Source organism: Pseudonaja textilis, chromosome 3 (genome assembly GCF_049901715.1).
Source record: "Pseudonaja textilis isolate UNSWEBS1 chromosome 3, rPseTex1.2, whole genome shotgun sequence".
NCBI lineage: Eukaryota > Metazoa > Chordata > Lepidosauria > Squamata > Elapidae > Pseudonaja > Pseudonaja textilis.
Window position 1 is genome coordinate 33829141 of NC_141992.1, and position 19246 is coordinate 33848386.

At 38.1% G+C, this 19246-nt stretch overlaps 1 protein-coding gene across 2 annotated transcripts in view; it reads right to left on the reverse strand.

Annotated features, from left to right (window-relative positions):
• Window positions 1-1953: 1953 nt before the first annotated feature.
• Window positions 1954-19246, reverse strand: part of LOC113434480 (rho GTPase-activating protein 39-like) — an 89208-nt gene continuing 71915 nt past the window's right edge. For both annotated transcript variants that reach the window (XM_087929205.1, XM_087929204.1), the window contains 7 exons: window positions 18666-19218; window positions 17382-17471; window positions 13775-13848; window positions 7626-7825; window positions 6366-6457; window positions 5692-5861; window positions 1954-5386 (listed from right to left, as the gene is read on the reverse strand). In XM_087929205.1, the coding sequence (XP_087785331.1) occupies window positions 5192-5386; window positions 5692-5861; window positions 6366-6457; window positions 7626-7825; window positions 13775-13848; window positions 17382-17471; window positions 18666-19218 (1374 nt within the window). In that variant the 3' untranslated portion in view covers window positions 1954-5191. The remainder of the gene's footprint in view (window positions 5387-5691; window positions 5862-6365; window positions 6458-7625; window positions 7826-13774; window positions 13849-17381; window positions 17472-18665; window positions 19219-19246) is intronic.

Here is a 19246-nt window from a genome sequence, read left to right on the forward strand (position 1 = left end):
GGGGCAGCTGCCCCTCCCACTATAATTAATAGCTAATGACACTTGTCAAAGCTGCTTGTACGTTATTACTATTCTCATTAGGTTGTCCTCTTACTACATAACCGTTTATTCTTGCTCAGAAACCTGCAGGAATTTAAAAACGGTAGTAAATGACCATTTTGAGGCACCTGCTTCTTTGAAATTTGCCTTACATTTTTAACGAATACAATTTTCTATACCTAGCCCAGTATCAAGAAAAATCCCCAAGCATGCACTAAGCAAAGCTGGCATTAAAATCTGAAGTCTAAGGTCTTCTGAATCAGTTCCTGGAGGCTCTAAGGATCCTGATGGGACAAAAGCAGCTCAGATTAAACCATTCCAAGTTGGAACTGTCAGTAAGCATCAGAGAAGTCCTGTACTGCATTTACCATAGTCCTGTACTGTACTTACTTTTTGATGGGTCATACAACACTGCAGAAGTTAGTTTGTGACTTGGGATCTCTTGGATTGTTAGTTTCTATTAAAACAGAAGGAAACTGCAACCAGGGGACTGTCCAACTTTGACTAGTTACAACTCGTCTACTTTGATCAAGATGTATTAGCAAGTTAATCATCACTTCATTCAACGATCTATGTGGGGGTGCTTTTGGAGATGACTTGGAAACTCCAATTTGTACAGCAAGCAGTGTCATAATTGCTGATAGGGCTTAACCCCTACCCAGTTTTGAAGTTGCTGAATTGGTTACAGCAGGCTTCCAGGACCAATACAAAGTTGTAGTCATTACCTTTAAAACCATTCAGCGTGCAGGACTGAGCTAGATCAGACAATGCTTTCCAAAAAGAACATCTGTTCAGACATTTATAGTGTCTGTTGAAGGTCTGACTCCTTGAAGATTTGTGAGGCATAGACCAAGCAACAGATCTTCTCAGGAATGATTTCCATTATGAAATGTGTACTACCCCAGTATGGATGGCCCAAGAGTCCTTGCTTTAAGGAAGTAATTTCAAGTTGCGAGATTTGATTTTATTAGCGCCTTGTCTTTTGCTTCCACTAGAGGTGAAATTGAAGTATCCAAACCTGTACCGGTATCCTTGACTTACAACCCACAATTGAGCCCAACATTTCTGTTGCTAAGAGAGTTAAGTGAGTTTTGCCCCATTTTATGACCTTTCTTGCCACAACTGTTAGTGAATAATTGCACTTGTTAAGTTAGTAACACAGTTAAATGAATTTGACTTTGCCTGTCAGAAAGTGGCAAAAGATGATAACATACCCCAGGACACTGAAACCATCACAAATATGATGACAAAGTTGCCAAGTATCTGAATTTTGATCATGGGGATGCTGCAATGAGACCATGTGGTTGTGTGTGAAAAATGGTCATAAGTCAATTTTTCAGTGCCATTGTAACATGATATGATCACTAAATGAATGATTATAAGAGATTCTGCCAGAGATTCTGTCATTTGTATCAATTTTTGTTGGTTGATTACAGAAGAGTTACTGGGTCAGCTTCAGTGATATATTCATACATTTAAGTAAATACTATAAACATGAAGCTGAAAGCAAGAAAACATTTTTTTATATTTATATTGTATAAGGGTTACTTTGCATATGGCAACAAATGAGCTCCTGTTATGAGTAGAAACAAATACCAATACTAGCACTAAAAAGAGCTTGAAAGTAATCTTAATCATGGTGAAATGTTCAGATGACTGATCTGATATACTTGGATCCAACCTTGCAGGTAAAAGTATACTAATCCAGAATAATATGAATACTAGTTTAGTCATAGTAAAGTGAACATAAAACAACTTTATCTGATTTTTGCCCTTCAGAAGTGTAGGATGATTATGTATAGATTTCCAAGCTATTATGGCCAAGGCACATTGGAAATAGGAGTTGTAGTTCAACATATCTAAAGGATACCAATTTGGGGACAATGGATCTACATTTACAAATAAATGAATCTGTTTTCAAAATACCAGGTGTATTGACGAAAATGTTTATTCTTTAACAACAACAGACAGTATATTTTGCAGATTCACATTTACAAGTATATTGGGAAAAATCCAGTGTAATTTTTTAACCTATTTTGCTGCCCAGAAGGGGTGGGGCAAAACATTATTATAAAGCAGTCACTTTATGATTGGATTATAGTGAAATGCTGGGGGGATCTGATTGTAACAATTACCCATCATATTTTAGTTGACAACAGTGTTTAAACCTGGAAACATGTGCGTTAGAGAATATCTTAAAACAAATTAATAAATACAAACTTTAAAAAAGTAGAGTAGGTATATGACATTTTGCATATTAGTTAATATTTCCCATTGTACAAAGATGAAGAATAGAAAATTTACAGCATAAACAGAACCAGTCTAAGGAAATCCTAGAATCTCCTACATAGTCAGAAATAGACTTAAGAAACTCTTGTTTTGGCAAGTCTAAGAAATATAAAAAGCATGATGGACTACATCTGTTATGTGTGAATGTACCTCATCTCAAACAGCAATCACTTCTATTCATCTTGTCCTATAGAACATCTGGAGGACACCTAGAAGCTGCAAAAGTAATTCTGAATTTGATTTGTCAGTAGTGTACAGTGGTAAAAGGATTATGTTAGATATAACCCAATATTTTAACAATCAAATGCATGTTTACTCAGAAGTCAATCCCACTGAGTTTAATGGGGCTTTCTCCAAATACAAATTTATAGAATTCTAATCCTTAGAATTAAGATCCCATTTCGGATTTTATCAAGAGTACTGGCCAAATGCTGGTAGAGATGCCTATTTGAATAGCACTTAACTCCTTAGAAATCTCAGGGTAATCAACTATATCAAATGAAACTTTCAGAAAGACAAGAAAATGTATCACAATCAATGCCTGGATTTTGGGCTTAGTTAAGTTTAAAGTATCAATTATGTACAGATCCATGGGCATCACTTGTGTCTGCCTGATTACATAGTTGAAATAGTTATGTGATATATTGCCTTATTCCAGTCTCCCTGCCCTCCCCCACTCCTCCCAAACTGAAATGTGACAGTTCAACTCTCAGAAGTTTTAGCCACAGTTATGCTATTTAGAGAATTCTGGGAAATAAAATCTATATATTTGGAAGATCCCTGGAGTGAGAATGCTGCATTACTCTTTCTGTAAGAGCCCACAAATAATATATCCTTTACCCCAGGATAATTCATCTGCTGCTGTATAGATGTATATATAACTCATAACACTCTCAGAAGATGGCCTTATTTGGAATATAGAAAATAATATTTCCGGATACCTTGAATTGTTACCTTAAAAACAGCTAAATTTCAAAAAATACTATGAGGTAAAGAGTGAACAAAGACTTTGGCATTACAACATAGATCATCTTAAAGGATCTAATTTTACAACAGAACTGACTCAAAAAGGAAACAGTAAATGTTAATCCCATTAATGATGTGTGAGAATCTTCTAACAAGTATCATTTCTGACAATAGAAGGAAAAAAAAATATTTCTTTACCCAGTTAGATCATAGTAGCCAGTAACTTGGAAATACCAATACATCTAGGACAAATCACATTCTTCTTCCTGGCAAATGAAGAGCTCTTAGCACCAACTTCTAAGAATTAACAAAGTTGATATTTGTTTTTCCATAACATTATTTCCTTGACCATGCACACTTTCTTTCCACAAAATTCAAGCCTGTTATTCTATCCAGAAGTTTGACGAAAGAATTACACTCACTTCCAAAATGACATAAAGGAACACTGAAGGCTTTAGATTCAGGGATGTTTGCAGTATAAGAACAAAAGAAAGAAGCAGAACTGAAGCACCAGTCTTCCTCCTATTCAGCATGTGTTCTGGGGACTGAAAGGACAAAGAGAACAGAAGTCTTTCTGAATAAGGTTGAACATTTAGGCAAAATAGAATGAAATCCAGAGTATGACAGCATTATACCATTTTATAGTTATAATGCATGTGAGAAATTTGTATTTGGAGCTCTCAATATTTTTTATATAACATGCAGTTGTGGGAGAGTGTAGGGATTTGATTTTAACTGGACAACTGGGAAACATATTTTCCTCTCTGTATAGTCACAACTCAAATTATATTTCTGAAATTGCTACTGGTCAGGGAGAAAACAAGACAGATATAATTTGGCCTTCTCTCTTTCATTCTGCATTTAACAGCACACTGAGGACATTTAGAAAGTGATAAAGAGAAGTACGGTTAATTCTCTCCAATCCTGCATCTTCTATTCACTTAAATCTCTGCACCTTGCAGCTTCTTTAATCCAATGTTTACAAAGATAATGTTGTCTGATTAGAATAAGCTGAATGGGAAATAAAACACAAAATTTTATATTGGCAGGAGCCTTTATATATTCATGTTTGCTCTAAAAGGCTTTATGGCACCTCAGTACCTGATTTTAGTTTATTTTGAAATAAGGAAAAAGAGGCCATAATATTGCAGGATAAATCTCCATTCTGGGGAAATCCCAACCACAAGTTACTTAGACTACAGTGATTTTGGATTAAAGAAATTCAAGAATTTCTTGAGTCTGAATCCTCTTCAATCCAAGCAATAGAGGAGCAAACTTAAGCTAAAAGTGGTTTAAGATTTAAATAGTCTCTTCCCAAATCACTGTAGCAAAAAAGGGAAATATACAGTTTCACTTTCTTGCTGTTTTGCTCTGTACCAAAATTCAAGAGAGTTTTCATTTTTGGACAATATTGATGCTTGGAACTTTAATAGTAAGGTACCCTCAGGCATAGCAAAAGTCATCCTGTCTCACAAGCTACTGCTGATCTACTGCTTCAAAACTTTTTTTTGGTTCTCCCAAAGGTGCTTTTTCAAGAGGCAATTGGACTTTCTGGTTTTTCTTTTAAGATGTTTTGTTTCTCATCCAAGAAGCTTCTTCTTCAGCTCTGAAGCTTCTTCACCTCTGAAACTGACAAGCGAAGTCTTCAAAAAAAAACCAGAAAATCCAGTTGCCTCTTGAAAAAACACCTTTGGGTCTTTCTAGTATGGTCACTGACTTGAATCATTTGGGGATTATTGAAGATTCATCAACCTTACTATCAGGATAAGTAAATAAAAGCATCACAAAGAACTGTAGGATCTTGGAAACTCTAGAAGAAACAATGTGAGACTCCAAAAAGGAAATGCAGGAGCCACCTAATTGCTCTTTTTGCACAGTCTTGCCATAAAACAATCCTTCACATAATTCCTTTGATAAAACTAGTGTCCAAGTGCACAATCAGCATGCGCAAGAAAGACATCTCTTTCCGGGTATTTTCAAAGATGATTCTGGGGTCATCAGACTGGCATCTCAGGCAGTTTGGAGCCATCACCATAGCCAAGTTGTTTACATCCATCTTCGTTTTGCCTACATTGATTGGCTGGGCAAAAATCTGCAAAACAAATAAAGCACAACTCAAATAAAGAGGGAAAAATAAAGTTTGGTCACAAGCAAGGTGATTTAGTTTCCCTAGCTCCTCAAAGGAAAATGTTCAGAGACACAATGGAAACACTTTAGACAGCCTTGCCCTGAAGGCTGCCTCTGGTGTATGATGATAGAAGACATTTAGTTTGGTGTTTTATAATATCTGCAAATGCAATCTAAAATGACACCCCTCCCCCCAATTAGAATAACCATATATGGATTATTTGGGCTTTTTTAGAATGATTCCTGCTCAGGCATTCTCTATCTATGTACCTGTAAAAAGTGGATGAGGTAACACAAGACCAATTTATTGAGCTCTGGCAGAAGTTCAACTACAGCCACTGCAGCATCAGGATTCTCATAGTTGCTCACACATTCCTTGTAGAATTGTTGTGGGATGACAGGCTCTTCCAATTCCCGATACCACAGTTTTAGCAAAGAAGCTTCAAGGACAAGAAGCAACCCAGAGACATTTACAACAATTATAGCATACTGTCTGTTTTACCAACTTTATATATCTGTTTGTGTATTATCCTTATACTATTTTGGAATTGCTAATGTGGCTATTATATTTTTGTGATTTAAACATAAAATATATAAAAATATGTGGTGCCTACTGTTCCAAAGTAGATCTCTGAGTAATCACAATAAACTTTCCTCCTCTTCCTAGATAAATAAAATAACTGACTCTATCCTTTCTAAAATGAAAAACAGCACCATATATTGAGCTCCACTGATTCAGGCTTTTGATAATCACAAGATACAAATCATGAACAGAAAGAGTTAGGGCAGCAACTGTTCTCTTCAGGAGCAATTACTGAAAGTTTTGTAGAAACTGAAAGACAGGAGATATGTAAGAAATATATATTTACAACTTAAAACTACTAAGAAGCTGAGGTGTCCAACTACATTTTCAATAGTTTTGCTGTTCTCTTATTTCTCCATACCTGGTATATTGGGATCACTAAGGTTGTTAGGAATCTTCCACTGATCCACCTGTAGTTTTAAAGCATTGACTTCATCAATATCGCCAGGAATTCTGAAAGCATACACATATATGAAGCTGAATATCAGAGGCAGAAAATCATACACACCCAGAAGAAAGTGCAATCAGTATTGTTGGGTATATGGATACTCCAACTGGTTTGGTTGAATAAATATGTAAACCTAGGATTAAGTGCTATGTAGCTTTAAGCACAAGATACTGCAATGTCATTGTGGGTGCGGTTGCAGGCAGCCATATAGGTAGGAGGGGAAACGTAATAGCCCCGGCTTCTGGATGCAACTGCCTGAGTCCGGCTTCTGGATGCAACTGTTTGAGTCTGGCTTCTGCATGCACCTGGTTACTGTTCCTGGTCTGCTGCCTACTGTGTTGGAACGTCTATCTGCTTACCTTGGAGGCTACTGTGCCAGATACCATTTCACCTGAACACAAGGACTGTTTACTGGTGAGCTGTGGATTCAGCGTTAGTACTTGAGAGAAAGGTATCAGAAGGAGAAGATTTACAAGCAGATAAAGACATTGTATTTACTGTTTAAAGAGACTTGATAACTGGATTGATAAACTGGATACTGATACATGGACTGAATGACTATTCTTAATCTCTGTATGAATTAAATACCTATTTAAACCACAAACAGTGTTTTTGTCTCAGTGTGTGTATACTCTTGGGCCCAGCCTCTCTCTCATTTGGCTGCCTGACTTGACTGCTGCTGTGCACTCAGCTCGGGGGTTTATCCCCAAACACTAACAAGTATCACAAATAATAAACATTATCTGGAGTATTTCGAAGAGATAGATGCATATTTAATAGTAAGTAGACAACCAATGACCTGTTGTGTCATTGTTTCAGAGATATTTCCTTAGCTAAACAGAAAAACAAAATGAGTAAGAACAGCCTAAAATACATTCTGAGTGATTTCCAACATTCGGCCAGCTTCCCCATTGATTTCCTTTCACAAATCTGACAGGAAGCATTGGAAATTCCTTCCTCCCTCCCTCTCAAGCATTATCATAGAAGCACTTGTTCAAAAGAAGGCTGTAAGATGCTTACATTTTTGATAAGCATATTTTGTTCTAAAATTCTATATATGAAATCTTAGATATTTACTCTCAAGAAATGATCTGTGATCAAATATAGATGAATGATCTAGTTTTGATGGCTATCACTACTGCATCATTTAAACAGTTGTAGTTAGATATTCACCTGAATATTCCCTCAGTCTGTTCTCCCCCAAGTTGCAGTACTTGCTGAGACAACTGTGTTTGTACCCAAGGCAGCTTGTTATCTGGATACATGTCCTGCTGCCGTGACATGATTTCTTCCAGTGAGCTGCCAAACAATGAAGGTGTCACAATAGCATTCTTGGCATGTACTATCTCCTCAACTGTAGGCTTCCGAAGACCCTGTAAAAATAAGAAAATTTTAAAAAAGCAAAAAAACAAAAACAAATAAACTTGCAATAGGTTGGAAGGATGTTGTAGTTCAGCTTCCATTTGGGTGGAATGCTCAGAGAAAAATATTTTCCTAATCTCTGAAATATACTATCAGAAGAAGAAAGATGGGGATTTATTTTAAAAGGAAGGGTATTTAAAATTGTTTTTTTTTAAAAGATACAAAATTGGATACCGAATATACCCATGATTTTTCTTTTTAGGATTATACCAATTGACAACTTTTGAAGGAGTATAGTTATTATCTGATCACTTTTAAGCATATGTATACATATAACCATCACAAAATTTATCTTTGGAATATGCAATGTTATGCAGAATAAAAAGGAAAAAAGCTTAAGTTAAAGAATTAAAGGAATGAAATAATATGTTGAAAAGGAATTTATGCAAAAAATCACTACATTTTCTCTATATCTTTCTACCCTTGTAAAGACTATTAACTGCCACCACACCCATACTACATTTCATACATAACATTTTGTCTTTAGACTTTTGTTTATAAAATATCTTATTAACTTTACCCAGTTACAAATGTCTTGGTCTTCCCCTTCTTGACCCATTTACTTTTGCTTCGTGCACATCTTTAATCCTAATCCATTTTCTTTAAATGAGCAAATGGTCTCACTGTATTTTTTCATACCACTATATTCTGGAAGTTGTATTAACATCTAACACAATTCAAGGTGCTGACTGTTACTTTTAAATTTCTATGTGGCTCAGGGCCTAATTACTGAATGTCTAGTAATATCAGGGGAGAGAATTTGCTCTGGTCTCCTTACCAAAGGAATACTATCTTAGGGTATTCCAGGCTTAGCTCTTTCAGTTATGCACCACTCTGCAATAGAACACTTTATTGCACTTTATTGTCTTTTCGGACAATACCCATAAATAGTAGGGAATTGGACTGATTGAGTATTACTGTACTGATTCTTTTTGGGGGGGATTTTAATTTTATTCAATGGATACTGTAATCTGGTCAGAGTCTCTGGAAATAAAGTGGCAAATAAGTTGTCATAACAAAGAAGATCAGTGCATTTTAATACAGATCTTCTGTTTCCCTTAGTTTCATAGATACACATTGGTCTTTTTTGTTATCATTAATTCTTACTCTTTATCATCTATTATACCTATATTCCAGGTCAGTCTTTCATTCGCCATGATCACCATCAGATGGGACCATACAAACTGATCTTTACTATCTAACATTGCTAATGTTTTTCAGTAAGAAAAGTATAGGCTAGGTTAGCAGTCTATTAGCCAAATACAGCATTCTCTGCCAACAGTAAGTCTAATTCTATAAGTATTCCTTGATTTACAATCACAATGGAGCCCAAAATTTCAGTTGTAAGTTGTTGTGGTTGTAAATCGAGGCATCACATGACTGAACTCAATTTTATGACTGTTTTTAATGATACTTTTAAAGTGAATCCCTACAGTTATTAGGCAAATCTTATTGTCAGTAAAAGAATCCATTCTTCCGAATGGGCAGAGTGGGGGTGTTGCTAGAAATCAGCAACAAACATCACAAATCATGGTTACATGACCATGGGATGCTCAAGTTGCTAAGTGCCTGCAATGAGATCAGGCGACTGCAGGGGATGTGTGGCAGCCATAATTTCAAAGTTGAGCTATAAATAGCTTTTCTGACATCCTTTGCAACTTCAAAAACTTTATTTGTTTATGTATTTGTCAAACATGTACACGATAACAAGTATAAGTATGAACATAAACAAGAAAAAGGAATAAATACAGATAAATGGGGACTGTAAGATAGTTGTTAAATGACTAGTGATAAGGATTACCTATAAACAATGTTGGTATATCTTAATCAGTATATCACAAGTTCAAGCAAAGTCCAATTTTAGAGAAGCATCTTATTATATGCAAGTTCAGATCTCTAACCTAAAGTCTACTTTTTAACCCAACAGATTGCTGCTTTCATCTCACTAACCAGGAACTTAACTTTAGCTAGCATGGAAATATATGTAAATGCTCTTTCAAAGTTCACATATTACATCAAGACTGAGATTGTGCATTCCCTTTCCTTTTCTCCTCTCAAAAGCTGAAAGGTGATTAGATGTTTTGTTAATTCTGTTTTGTTCAACTACTGCTTTTTTGCTCTTTTGAACTTCACAAATTAATACAAAGAGCTCTTTTCTGACATATATTGTTTATCTTTACTGTATTTCTAAACATACAATATCATGCTGAGTTCAATTACTCCATCAAAACACTGAAACATTCTGAAAATAAGAGTTATAGATTTTGTCAGTGGCAATTTGCATGTATTTATATGAACTCCCAGCATGATGGCAGCTCTACGGAATTAGCTGCAACATACCGTTTCTGATTCAAAACCTGCTCTCCCTGGCTCATTACTTTCAATGCTAATTGCTATAGTTACACGGGAATGCAAAATCTTATACAAAGTTAATTCTGATTGTTAAAGTATTTTAGCATGATTATTCAGCATACTTCAAAAAACCAACACCAAAACTGATTTTATTTAATAGTCCTCCTCAGTCTTACTTTTCTTTCTGTCTCTATTTTTTTTCCATAAAGAAGATCCAGCAGAATTATTCAGACTTTGTTTTCATTTGCTTAATAGTACAATAAGAATGTACATGTGCACTTTTTGAGTCTATTTATTCTTATTGCTGCTAAAAGCAATCTCAATAGTTGTAGTGATTAAAAAAAGAGAAAGAAAAAACTATCCATTTAAATTAAAGTATGATATTTCTAATTACTTGGGGGACGAGCGGTCTGCCACCTCCAAGTGGTGTCCCCTGGATGCGCGAAGCCGTCAAACGCTGACCGTAACTGAGAGCAGACCCTCCGACGACAGGCCCACGCGACAGGCCGGCTGGAGTACTCAAATGCCGCATCAACATGATGGAAAACGTCCACTACAAAACACACGTCCAATGCTACCGCTCGGGGAACCGACGGGCGCAGGAGACCATTGGCCTGCGCCAAAAATCAACGAAATGGTCCACGCGGAAAGCACGGCCGTGAAAAACGCAAGCGGGGAACAGAGGACTGCCAGACGCTCAAGGTGGCCACCTGGAACGTGGATTCGCTGACTGGACGCTCGACCGAGATCGTCAGGGCCATGCGGGACAGGAAGCTGGACATCTGCTGCCTCCAGGAAACTCGCTGGAAGGGCAACAAGGCTACGACTATAGACGGCTACAAGATCATATACACCAGCTGTAAGGAAAACCGCAGCGGTGTAGCTGTGGTTGTCAGTCCAAGCTGGCAAAGTTCCGTCGCAGAAGTTAAGCGCCTCACAGAACGACTGATGATAATCGTCCGTAGCGACCGAGAGGCAGCGCCACACATCTTGTCCGCCACGCCCTCAGACCGGATGTCACGAGGAGGAGAAGGATACCTTCTGGGAACTGCTCGACATCCAACTCAGGCAGATCCCACACGAAGACGACATCATCATCTCGGCGACCTGAATGGTCATGTAGGGCGGGACAAAACGGACACCAGTGCCACGGTGGGCACGGCACAGGCGATACGAATGAGAATGGCCAGAGGATCCTGGACTTTGCCGACTCCCATGATATGACCATCACGAATACCTGCTTCATTAGGCGAGAATCTCAACTCCTCACCTACCATAGCAGAAACGGGAGCCACCACACACAGATCGACTACATCATCGCACGATGAAGAGCCGCTAAAAACGTGCTCAACGCCAAGGCGTACCCGCACGAATCGAGCAGTCAGCACAGGCCGCTGATGGCGAAGATCAGGATCAGCAAGCCCAAGACCAGGATTGACAAAAGGAATGCAGACCAGCCACGAATCAAGTGGTGGAACCAGAAGAAGATGGCGGGACCCCTCATCAAACCGGAGCAGTTCCTGCAGATGGTCGACGGGCCACAGGAAGCGTGGTCCATGCTGAAGAGCACTGTTCACACTGCCGGCTGCCAACAGCTTGGTTGCACCAAGCCAGGACGGAGACGATCGAACGAGATACATGGCTCTGGACACCGGAAGTACAAGATGCCGTACACCTGAAGAAACGGCTCTACAAGGCCTTTCTTCAGGACAAGACCAGCGAGAAGCTCTGCGAATACAAGGCGGCCAAAAAGGCAGCCAAGAAAGCAGTAGCGACAGCCAGAAGCTCCCACTACGATGACATCTACGAGAAGCTGAACACGCGAGAAGGCGAGAATGAGATCTACCGCCTAGCCAAAAGCAGACACAGGAAGACCCTGGACATTGACCAGTTTCATGGGATCAACGACGAAAGGGGAAATTTGATCGTCAACCCCAGAGACGCCATGGAGAGGTGGCGGCAATACTTCGAGAAGATCTCCACCGAGGAGTTCCCACACCCACGAACCCCGCGAGGTGACCCAGTTGAAGGCCCAGTCTCAGGCATTTATGCCAGCGAGGTCGCCGACGCCATCAAGGCCATGAAAAACGGTAAGGCAACAGGACCAGACGACATCCCTGCCGACTTCTGGAAAAAGGCACTACCGGCTCGGCATTGTGGCTGTGCGAGCTGTTCAACAACATCGTCTCCACGGGAAAAGTGCCACACGACTGGTACCGCAGCACCACTGTTCCGATCTGGAAGGGAAAGGGCAGCCCAGCGGACTGCTCCAACTACAGACTGGTCAGGTTACTGTCACACACTATGAAGATCTTTGAACGCGTCCTTGATAAGCGCATTCGGGACATCGTCGACATCAGCGTCAACCAGGCTGGATTCATCAAGAACTGCGGCACCACCGACGCCATCTTCGGTGTGCGGATGCTGATGGAGGCTCACAGAGAGAAGAAAATCCCGCCTCCACACCGCCTTCCTAGACTTGGAAAAGGCCTTCGACCGAGTCCCGCACGATCTCATCTGGTACGCACTGCGAGACCACGGCGTGCCTGAGCTGCTCGTACAATGGGTCCAACTCCTATACAGATGTCACAAAAGCCGTGTAAAAGCGGCAGCTGGGATATCAGAGGAGTTTAATATTACCGTCGGCGTACACCAGGGCTCTGCTCTCTCACCACTGCTGTTCATTCTGGTGATGGACACAATTACACACCACCTGTACACGCCCGCCCCATGGACGCTGCTCACGCCGATGATGTGTTCCTGGCCAACCTGTGCAAGGCTGAACTAGAGCACCGAGTCCAACAGTGGCACGACCGCCTCGAGCAGTTCGGGCCCGGCTGAACCTAAAGAAGTCCGAATACCTGACCACTGACAATGAAATGACAGGCTCCATCCACGTGAACGGGCAGGAGCTACCACGCGCCTCCACCTTCAAGTACCTGGGAACTACTCTTGGGGAAGAAGGCCTACTACAAACTGAGGTGGCAGCCAGGATCAATGCAGCGTGGGGCAAATGGAAGTCCGTCACGGGCGTCCTCTGTGACAAGAAGATGCCGATGCGCCTGAAGGCGAAAATCTATAACTCTGTGGTGCGCCCGTGGCCATATACGGCGCAGAGTGCTGGCCGACGACCAAAGAAGTCGAAAGCAGACTCCAGATAATGGAGATGCGAATGCTCGATGGTCGGTAGGCCTCACCCTACTCGATCGCGCAGAACGAAGAAGTGCGAGACGGTTCAACGTCGTGCCCATCCCCACGGTCATGAGGCAGTCCCTGCTACGATGGTTCGCCACTTGAGCCGCGCCAAGGAAGAATCCATCATCAAATCTGTAATGAAGGTGACTGTCGGAGGAGCGAGACCGCGTGGTAGACCTAAACAACGCTGGATGGACACGATCAAGGCCGATCTAGAGATCGCGAAGGCAGACCCGACACACGTGGCAGACAGAGAGGTGTGGAAGCAGTACTCAAGGACATTAGCGGACCTCGCCCGAGCGCGAGACAAACGCTGAAGAAAAAGAAGAAGAAGAAGATTTCTAATTACTTACTTTTTTGCCTCCAGTGATTGCTACTTTTTGCAGCTTTCGGTAACAATACCTGGCATAAGTGCTGATTGGTAGACCTAGCAGATAAAAATGAACAAATTAGAGTGGCCCTAGAAAATTCCTTTAAAGAGAACATGATCCCAGAGCATGAATATCTGTACATCTTCTCTATCCCTAAATCTTACCCTATCATTAAATAATAAGAGTTCTACATATATTCTTAGAAAGATTGTTGTTGAAATTAATTTGGACAGCTTTCTCCAAGAAAATAGTTGTGCAGTTGTTTTTTCTGAAATTATTTTCCCCCTGTATTCAATTCATTTATGGCAGTTTGAGCTAGGAGAAAATTGTATATTCTTTGGTAAAAAGTGCTATAAAAATACCGTATATTTACAGTGGTAATAATTGGATCATTTATTTTCCCAATTCTAAACTATTTCCAAAGTTTGTTTTATCCACAAATCTGTATTATTAACTCATGCAAAAATCATAACATATAAAGACAAACTTTTCTCCATTGTTTATTCAAAATCCATTGCTTTTCTAAAAAACTGATTATATCTTCCTGGGTTTTGCACTAGAAAACAACTTTACCCATTAAAACAAAACAAAATAAAAACTGTCTTTTCACTTTGTGTTTAGGAAATAGCTGCCATTAACACTACTCTCAGGCTAGTTTTAATGTCAAATTCCTTTTGCTATTGTCTAGAAAGTTTGTCTTGAAATTACTACATAAAGTTGTCTAAGGAAACGTTGATGGTTCTAGCATGTTCCCAAACTGCCATTTACGTATGTATGTATTTATTTAAAAGGCTTTTCTCCACCTTATGTACCATAACTGGGCAGCACACAATAGATAAACAAATAAACAATCAAACAAACAAACCCACTATCAAAAAATCCCAGTACCCAACAAACACTCCTCCTTACATCAAATCCATGATTTGAACTCTAGCCTCACCTAAAACAATGCTTGGATTGTTTCATAAGGTGCTATACCAAGAAATGATGATCTGTTACAAACCTTTGCACTATTGGTTTCAACTGGAACAGGTATAATGTGCCTGCTGCTGTCTGCAATATTGGATAAGGGACCTCTAACGCTGAAAGCTTGATGGTACCCTATTGTTAAATTAAAGCTATTGCCTGAGTCACAAGGCTCAAGCTTACTTCCTGGATAAAATTAACACAGAGCAAGTAATGAAGGAAAAAAATGCCACTCTCGCATTGCAGATAGTTTATTTTATTTAAAGCATGACCACCCAATTCAAACAATGCTACTCTGGATAACATATAATTGATGAATGAACACCCCCCCCCCCCAAAATAAAATAAAAGATACCAATTTAAAGCAAATATTTTTTTAAAAAAAACTGATATGGAACTCGAATTCATTGCACACTTCTAGGCAGAAGTGCTGATTATCCTAACCACTAACTTTCAGGGAAAATGCCAGATTTTTACTGCCTTTCCAAAGACTTGCAGTTGATTTCAACAATACTGAATGACATGCACTTGAAGAAAAAAATTCTGAAACAGGTAAAAGTTCTTGTAAAAGAATCATTTAAAAATAAGAAAAAAATCAATAACACAAAAAGATTTAAATCAAGAAAAAATTAGTATGAATCAACTGAGGAACATTTAGTTAGGAATTAAGGGATCTGATTGGCAGTAATTGACTGGAAAATAGATCTGGAAATGCTAGCAAAATAAAAGCATGCATTTGCCATTCAAGTGTAGTGAAAAAAAAATATCTCTAAATCAAAATGCAATTGTGCTGTTTAGGTAGCTCTAGTCAAATTACATGTTTCAGTGAATCTCTGATCTCCATTGTTTCAATGAATCTCTAACTAGTACGTATTAACTTAGGGGTTCCTGAAAACATACAGTTTGAGCAGAATTGCATTTTTGCATACAACTGCACAAATATATAGAGAATTACACTCGAAATGTTGCATGCACTTTTGTTTGCTGCATCTAATAAAGGATATCATACATTGGAAACACTAGTATAGAATTGGAAAAATTTCCAAAAGGGAAATCTTAAACATTTAAAGAATTTTAGTTTTAATATTTAAAACATTTATAACATCATATATAAGATAGTGGGAAATGAGCCATCCATGGATTATCCAACAAATCTCAATTATCTATTGAATCTGATAGATTGAAGACTCAGGATAAACAAAATAAAGCATTGTAATAAAGCAAATAAGAAATTTCATAAATTAAGTAGCATAAAATTTGGAGAACATCACTGATACAAAAGAATTCAAAAAAGGGATTTAACTGATTTATGAAGATAAAATTATCAATGACTCTTAAGCTATCACAGCTGTATGCTATCTCCAACATCAGAGACCTCTTCCCAAACAAATTGCTGTTGTTTGATATCATAGTGGGGGCCCAGCTTCCAATAATTATGTAGCTATTATTTAATGTGAGGAATATGGCGGTAGAAAGGCTATGGTTAAGGCTAAAGGTTATGTTAATCTTACATAATATGAAGTTATGCCAATATTGCCTGGGTCAGAAGGAGGGCTGAAAAAAATATCTATAGACCCCCTCATAGCCTGGACATAAACTATTTCTACTTCTCTCCTCAGGATACTATCGGGCACTGCATTTCCCTTGAGCCATCACTCTGCTGAAACCTAATTCTCACAGTACTGACTAATATTACATTTGATGCAAGACAATACATTAAAATATTTAGAAACTGCTCAAAGATTAAAACATACTAACAGATAGACTAGTCTTAAGATCAGGTGAAACACTTTTTAAAATAACAATGGAAATTATCTAGGTAGAATATATGTGTGTGTGTATGATTGGCGGGGGGGAGAGAGTGGGAGAGAGATTTTCAATGGAAAAAAATATTTTAGTGACAGAGCAGAAACTTGCACTGATGATGTCACCTAGTTAGGATTATGAAATGTCTGCAAGAAAACAAGGAAGCTCAGAGAGCACCAAGGACCACTCATTTCAACTCTGAGCTACATTCTCCTTTACTGATAGCAGAAGCTGCCTGCACTTAATTCTTATTAGGATTTTTAAAAGTAAGCATCAGCTATTGGACTGAATTGACGTTCCAAGATTACAAAGAAATGGAAAAAGAAGACCATCTGCACAGAAGAGTAGTATGACAAAATTAGCATTTTTGCTGGACTTTTTCAAGGCTTGGAGCCAAGGATTTTAACTGATCCAATCTGGATGGAAGGATCCCAACTGCTTTATGAAAATAAGGTTGTAACCCAATCTGTGTTTATTTGGCTACAAGTTTTGTTGAAATAAATGAGACCCTAGATAGAGGCAGTATTACTTATAGTTAATCTCAGAGTTTACAGATACAATGTTAATACATTAGACTACTATATAAAATATTTTACAGAATATTTTACAGAATAATGAATAAAATAACAAAATAAATTCTGTGGGTTTTACTAATTTCACTTTGCATTTGTTTCTATTTCCATACTGCTGATTTTTGCATAGGCTCCAGACTGAACTTACCTATATTAAAGTACAAACAACTATAGTAAGAGGTGCCAAATATCTGTGATACCCAAATAAAAATGTGTGCTGATTTTTGTTTTCTTATATGTTTTACCTTCATCCTCTGCGCTTTGTTTTCTTTTTTTCCTGGATTTTGAGTTCTTTTTGTTTTTCAGATCCAGAAGTTCCTTAATGCGTTGGGTAACTGAAAATACAACATATTTTTAATTGAGTGATGGCAAGACAGTCAAATATTAACTATCCTCTTCCATCTGCATAAGATTGACTTCACTGAACAAATCCAAAGTGCATCTCCCTGTGAAATGAATTTTGCCCATGTGTATCTGCTGTTTTTATTTACACTCATCACAATCAATTGCATGAGTCTAAGGCCTAAAACTTAATATTTCGCAAATTATTTGAACAATGTATACAATATAAAGGTTTGGAATTTAAAATATTCTTTCTCAAATTATTATTTTATCTGAAATATGAACTTTATGCTTTTAGAATCCAGGGATATAAAAGGGATTCTTAACTAATTATTTGCTTTCAGTAAATCACAAAATACCAAAGAATGAAACAAGCATCCTTGTATAAACATCCAGTTTTTTCCAGTATTCAGCCTAAAATGTAAAAAAAACAACCCCTTTAAACACATAGCAGTTAATTATATTTTCCTAGATAGGAAAACAATTTTGTCTGAGCACAAAAGCTAAACAAAATTAGGCCTCTTTAGATCTTGGGTAAGAGATTATCAAGCAATTCCAGGACTGTAGATTAGATTGTGCAGTTGAAAAACTTCATGGACGAAGGCAAGGGCAATTAATTTCCATATTGTTAACAAGAAACCACCCCCATAATCACTAGGAATTGAATTTGACTCAAACGCAGAGTTATACATGTCATAATTTAATATTAATATTTAATTGGTTTTAATAATTCTGATTTACTTTGTTTTAATTGTGTATACTTCCAGAGTCACATGCAACTATATTAATCAATCAATCAATCAAATAAATATATAGAGCTTTGTAATAAATTTCTTGGAAAACTAATCAAAAATGTTCTTTTACAGAAATGCAAGTTTTTTATTATAATGAAACTGAATCTCTACCATTAAATCTAAAGAGCAATAAACCCACTAAATATTACAAGGAATTCTCTTTTTCTCTTTTTCTTTCTTTCATTTTTTTTCCATCTTGCCTAGGCCAAAGAAGGTAGGTTCTTGGGCAACACATACTGCATTTTATAGGAAAGAAAGCAAGCTTTGGTCCTGAGCAACTTTAGTAATATGCACTGCATTGTATTATGGTAACTTACCCCTATTATAATTTACTTTATTTCATCTACAGGTGTCTAAAATACTGTAATTTACTTTATTAAATAAAGCACTTACTATTGTCATCTGCGATTTGGCTGAGGTGACGATAGATGTAACCTTCCAGGTAAGATTGGAATTTGGGTGATGGGGAGAAAAAGGCCAGACTAATTGCCATAAGTTCCCAGCCCCGTGCCAGACTTTGGTAGCACATATTGTCTGTTGTTTGTCTGATTAGTTGAATGTACAGCTCATCCCGTAAACCTTGAATACTCCAGCATTTGGTGATGGTTATCAAAGCCACATTATTGCGGTCCATTCTGGCTTGCCGGTCACCCATATAGATTTGTATCAGTTTAAATATTTCACAGGCTTCCTTTTTGATGGTGCAGTTACTGGTGATAAGCATTGGCTTTTTGATGGAGCCACCATTCCAAGACAACATGTTGGCAATGGAGAGCCTCCGACGAAAGATGCCCTGAGTATGCATATTAAGATTTTTGGAAGCCCAATCAGTCATGCTACTTTGGGAGATGGGCTTTCGTATGGTATGGAAGGGAAACTGATATCCAACGTTGGTTCCAGATTGAACGTTGTTCTCTTCTTGAGAAAGAGACCCTATTGTTCCACACTGTAAAAATAACAGACAAAAAATCATG